The following is a 6,409-nucleotide window of genomic DNA, read 5'->3' as shown; positions in this document are numbered from 1 at the left end:
GCACTTGAGTATCCAACTGCTCTATATTCCAGTATTATTGGTGCACTAGGTAATATAGATTAAGTAGCCGTTTATGAGAGAGCTTAAAGCTCACACCAAATAAGTTTACTCAACACTACACACACCAATATTCATGTCACACCTGTATTTACATGTTAATGGAGCCAATATTAGTGTAATCCATTACTTTACAGGTAAGCAGTGAAGGAAAGTTACTGAAGCAGGTAGCTAGCTGGCCCCCCAACATAATTGTTGAATTACTACTCTATTGTAAGTGGAGTGTATGACGGCATCAAGCCGGCCCTCGGCCCAATCTAGAAGAAGACCGCTCCTCTGAAATCTGCCACAGGCGAGGTGATTCAGGACCAGACACTGCAGTTGAAGCGCTGGGTCGAGCACTACTCTGAACTATACGCCAGGGAGAATGTGGTCACCGAAGACGCCCTGAGCGCCATTGAGTGTCTGCCTGTGTTAATGGAGCTCGACAGCGAACCGACCCTCGAAGAACTCAGCGAGACCCTAGACTCCCTTGCTTCTGGTAAAGATCCTGGAAAAGACGGCATTCCTGCTGAGACCTTGAAGTGCTGTAGAGGTAGCCTGCACATGGAGCTGCATGAAATTCTCTGCCTCTGCTGGGAAGGAGAGGTGCCACAGGACATGAGGGACGCCAACATCGTCACGCTGTATAAAAATGAAGGTGACGGGCAACTGCAACAAGTACCTTGGAATCTCCCTCCTCAGTATTGATGGCCTAACATCAGACGCCTTTGACATCCTAAGTGGAGTAAAGCAGGGCTGCGTACTGGCTCCAACCCTATTCGGGATTTTCTTCACAGTTATGCTGCAGCACGCCTTCGGATCTGCCACGGAAGGCATCTACCTCCAGAGCAGGTCAAATGGAAAGGTCTTTAACCTCGCCAGGCTAAGAGCCAAGACGAAGGTTCGGCTGAGTGTCTGCGCGACTTCCTTTTTGCCAACGACACAGCAGTCACTGCCCACTCAGCCGAAGACCTCCAACGGCTCATAACCCGCTTCAGCGAGGCCTCTTAGGCTTTCGGACTCACCATCAGCCTGAAGAAAACACAATTCATGGGTCAAGGAGTGGACTCCCCACCTGACATCGGCATCTCCGATTCCAAACTGGAAGTCGTTCACGACTTTTTTGCCAACCACTTTGGGCTGGACAGTAGAGCAACAGTCTTGCTTCGTTAAGATCGGCGTTCAATCCCCGACCGTCTAAGTGGTTGAGACCATTCATACCCCCCGACCCATCCCAAATCCTTGTCCAGGTCCCTTCCAAGTGCTATATAGTCATAATGGCTTGGCGCTTTCCCCTGATAGTACAATTCAATTCACGACTTCTTGTACCTGGGCTCCACAATCTCTGAATCCCTCTCTCTTGATACGGAGCTAAACAAACGCATCGGTAAGGCATCTACTACCATGTTCAGACTGACAAAGAGAGTGTGGGACCAGCAATAGGCTGACTTAGTATACTAAGATTCAGCTTTACAGAGGCTGTGTCCTGAGCACTCTCCTTTATTGCATTGAGTCTTGGACGCTCCACGCACGTCAGGAAATATAGTTGAATGCCTACCACATGCGCTGCCTTCGACACATCTTGGACATCACCTGGCAGGACAAGGTGACAAACAACAACGTCCTGGGGAGAGCTAGAATCACCAGCATGTACGCAATGCTGAAACAGAGACGAATACGCTGGCTCGGGCACGTGGGGCGAACAGACGATGGCAGGATCCCCAAGGATCTCCTGTATGGAGAGCTGACGCAGGGAAAGCGTCCAACAGGCAAACCCCAGTTGGGCAAGAGGGACCTGAAAGCCATGGACGTCGATTTTGCTAGTTGGGAAACACTCGTCGCAGACCGTTCAGCCTGGAGGCAGTCTGTTCAAAGAGGTCTCTCCAAGTTCGAGGAGTGACTTGCCAAGAAATCGGAGGCAAAGAGACAGAGAAGGATAGCCGGTAGCCAGGAAGACAGACCAGAATCGGACTTCGTTTGTGCTCATTGTGGGATGGACTGCCATTTTCGGGTTGGCCTCATCAGTCACACCAGACGCTGCACCAGGATTGGAAACCAGAGCCTAACTCCATAGTTTCCCGAGACTGAAGGATGCCTACTACTACTACTGTACACAAAGACACCAGCTTGCCAGGCCGCCATTACGTGGCACTCTGAGGCACAGGGCAACACCCTAATCTGATGCTGAACAACATTACAGCCGATTAAGGCCACACGTACAGTATCAGCTAAGGCCTATACATGATCTTTGGCATTACTCCCCAGTAGTGTTTATAATAAAAATAATTTCTGTAGATTAGACCACCATATGTGGTAAGATTTATAATTTATATATTAACAATAAGGTAAACAAGTACTGCTTGTACCATTTTCACTACAAGGTGGTGCAAGTTGCATTTGTTCCTCCCATTGTGTGTGATAAGTTCTGGCAGGCTGCATCAGATTATACAGTCCACTAACTAAGAACAATAATTCAATATGAAAGTTTAACTAAAAAATTATCAAATAATAATATAATATTCAAGTAACAAAATATAAAATAAAGCAAAATTTGAATATTCATAGAATATAAACAATTAAAGCCTCCTAGGATTTTCCCACATGAATTACCATACAAGGGGTTAATAGCTGGAGCCTCATTTTATTTAGTATTTAATTCGTTTAGAATGAAGTTTCCTACTGTGGATCCTTAATAGAGGAAAAATATCCAAGAGGTGATGCAATGTTACAATGACAACAACACAGTTCTCACTTTCAGTGCAATTCTCAGAATCTCAGGGTCGTGATGTTTCCTGTTTCCTTGGGCTGAGCACTCCATCCCCCGCCCCACCTCCACATATACAGTCCCCATCCTCTCTCTGTCCTCAGTCAAAATTTTATCTTAAATACAACAGTGAATCATTCGGTGTCCTTAGATTCGGAAGCAGTGATCTCTGAGGATTAGCAGGGCCGCAATACAACTGACATCACTGTGAACTCGTGCGCCTTTAACCCGACCTGACCCAGCTGTTGACCTAGCTCTTGTTAGTGCCTGGTAGAGGTGTGAGTGTTCATTGTTTGCCTCTAGACTGAGAGCCGCCGTACCTAAAGATTCCAACATTCAGTGTACTAGTCTCTTGAAGCTGCACAACACAGGGTGCTGGAGCCTAAATAGGGTTACAGGATTTAAGGTGCAGGAGCACAGAGAGGAACTACACAGCACAAGGTGCTGGAGCCTAAATAGCATTTACACAACTTAAGGTGCAGGAGCATAGAGAGAAGCTGCACAACACAAGGTGGAAACAGGTGAAGGTGGATCTAGGAATAAAGACCACCGGATAAACGCGGCATGACACTGGCAAAACAATTGTTGTAATATTGCTCAAGTAAGCTTCCCTTGGGTACTTAACCATGGCCCTCGTTATCACACACAGCGACGTTAGTAAGTCCTTGCGTCTAGCTGTTTCTCCTAAGCTTACTTTCTCACGAACAATACAAGACTCCCAGATGTCAGGAAACACCTGTGTATAAAGTTTAGAGGTCCTCGGAGCCTTGTTGACATTGTAATACAAATCTCTCTCCAGTTGGCAGTATTAACGATCACCGTGTTATGACAATGGTGACTTACTCCGGGGAAAGATTGAAAACTAAGAGGCTACTGAGACTGCAGACTGATGATCATCTTGCTGGTTACCATGGATCGTTTAGAGTATGTGAAGAAAAATTGGTTTCCTCGTTTCACAACTTTCCTCTTCCTAGCAAGATTTCATCGACCTAACAGGTCTCTTCACAGAGTAAGTAAATTATAACGCCAGAACAGTTATAATTTGTTCATGACACTTGAAAATTGACACCTGAAAACTGTTAATTATGACACATGTAATTCCTGCCATGTTTGACCTCACTACATCTTCACCTCCTGATAATTTACAATGTCTCACAGCTGTGTGCATCTAAGAGATTTTTATGTCTCTTAATGACGAAAATAATTTATAATAAAATGTACACGAGACTTGCTGCTTGTCAGCGTCGCTATCAGTGCTTCAAGATCTGGTCAGCCAGGAGTCATCAGGGCTGGGATCGACACTCCCTTAACCTTTAGAACTGTAAATAAATTAACATTCGTCGTAAGATTCTGACTCAACAATATGCACTCGTCTAATATAGTTATAACACATTCGGTATTTACATTTCCCTCTTCATTAAGCTGTCTTCCCAACCATTACAATCAATAAGAGCATAACAAGCCAGAAAATTGCATAAATTATTGGCCCATACTAGACACCTACTATGTATATGCACACATATTCGAATACATGACTAACCTACACTTGAAACACTCCACCTATCATAGGTATTGCACCACAATGTTTACTTCTGCACACTCTCTGATGCTGCACACTGCTCCTGCATTCTTCAACTCGAGACACTCCCTGATGCTGCACATTACTCCTGCACTCTTCAACTCCAGACACTCTCTGTGATGCTGCACACTGCTCCTGCACTCTTCAACTCCAGACACTCTCTGTGATGCTGCACACTGCTCCTGCACTCTTCAACTCCAGACACTCTCTGTGATGCTGCACATTACTCCTGCACTCTTCAACTCCAGACACTCTCTGTGATGCTGCACACTGCTCCTGCACTCTTCAACTCCAGACACTCTCTGTGATGCTGCACACTGCTCCTGCACTCTTCAACTCCAGACACTCTCTGTGATGCTGCACACTGCTCCTGCACTCTTCAACTCCAGGCACTCTCTGTGATGCTGCACACTGCTCCTACACACTCTTCAATCTTCAATTTTAATATGGATCCTTTCACTCTCTTAGGTATTTTAGTGATAGCGGACAACACATTGGACTTGTGATCCTGTGGTCCCGGGTTCGATACCAGACGCCGGCGAGAAACAATGGGTAGAGTTTCTTTCACCCTATGCCCCTGTTACCTAGCAGTAAAATAGGTACCTGGGTGTTAGCCAGCTGTCACGGGCTGCTTCCTGGGGGTGGAGGCCTGGTCGAGGACCGGGCCGCGGGGACACTAAAGCCCCGAAATCATCTCAAGATAACCTCAAGAAGATAGGTGCTGAATATTTTGGATTATGTGTGGAATTGGTGTCAATTAAATTATTGAGTTTTAGATACGTTTTTGTTACAGAAGAAGTGAACTCTCTGGGGTTTATATACAAGAGGACTGAACCTCAATTTGAAAATAGCGAGCGATCACTTCCTTGCCAGACGTAAGAGCACCTTGATGCTCACAGAGCTGTAAGTACACTGTGATAATAATCTGTTAGTGTATTATAAAGCTAGGATGTTCTATGTATGCTTAGAACTGCTTAGTGGCAATTAATATTGTATTTGAGATTCAAGTTGGTTACCGTATGATCAGCTGATCATGCAGGCTGCAAACCAACTAGAGCAGGGAGGTCTCTTGTGCTGTGATCGCGGGCTGGGGTGGACGCTCTCCTTCTTTCTATTTACCTCCTTATTCTGTACTAAATAGATAAATAAATACGTTATTTTTCCGTGCCACTAGTTCTCAGTGTATTTTTGCCTGTGCTCCCCAGTCAGATAACTTGAGCTCCAAGTGTTAGATCTCTGTACTAACGAGTGAACACGTGGCTGCTATTGTGATTGCAAACAGAAATTACAATAGCGAGATGCATCAAATGAACAAATCCACAAGAGCTGTGATGAGGGTTCGAACCTACGTCCGAGAGGATCCCAGACGCGCCTTAATCGACTGTGCTACGACATGGTTAAAAGAATTGCATCCGGGAGTTCAACTGACCTCACACTGATCCTGCAGTCTCTACGAGACACAGACCAGTGTTTTACACAATTCACCCATACACCCAAGCTCTGTCAATAAGCTGTTCTACCTCTTCGCCCTTACTTCATTACACACAGAAATCACAATAGCGTGATGCATCAAATGAACAAATCCACAAGGGCCCTGATGAGGGTTCGAACTTACGTCCAAGAAAATGGTACTGCGAATGATGCAGAACAGAGATGTAAATTGTCAAACAGAGATGTAAAGAGACCGAAGAGAAATTTATGCCAACAATAAGGTATATAAGTTCGAGTAAATATATAACGACCCAAAAGACACGACCAAGGAGCTAAAAGGAAAAGAAATAGGGAGTGGAGAATATAGAGAGAAAAGAGGGCAGAAGAAAGCGTTTCAGATGCATATAAGAGTCGCTTCAAACGAATACATTTGGATAAGAAGATTACCAGAACAAATTGGGAAAATTGCATTGAATCCAAAGCAAAGAAACCACCGACGTTTCTACGAAGTCCAATATGGAGGAAAATTACAGTAAATAGCTTAGTGATTAGATAATGCAATAAAGGAAGACAAGTCAAGGGAAATGATAATGAAA

At 44.9% G+C, this 6,409-nt stretch overlaps 1 protein-coding gene across 1 annotated transcript; it reads left to right on the top strand.

The window, feature by feature from the left end:
* Nucleotides 1-1,600: 1,600 nt before the first annotated feature.
* LOC138356754 (uncharacterized) lies at nucleotides 1,601-1,939 on the top strand. Its single transcript, XM_069313078.1, has one exon. It carries the CDS (start codon nucleotides 1,601-1,603, stop codon nucleotides 1,937-1,939), a length of 339 nt encoding a protein of 112 aa, XP_069169179.1.
* Nucleotides 1,940-6,409: the final 4,470 nt, after the last annotated feature.

This window comes from Procambarus clarkii, chromosome 74 (genome assembly GCF_040958095.1).
Source record: "Procambarus clarkii isolate CNS0578487 chromosome 74, FALCON_Pclarkii_2.0, whole genome shotgun sequence".
NCBI classification, from domain to species: domain Eukaryota; kingdom Metazoa; phylum Arthropoda; class Malacostraca; order Decapoda; family Cambaridae; genus Procambarus; species Procambarus clarkii.
The sequence above is the reverse complement of the archived record's forward strand: the minus strand, read 5'-3'. Positions and strand labels throughout refer to the sequence as shown.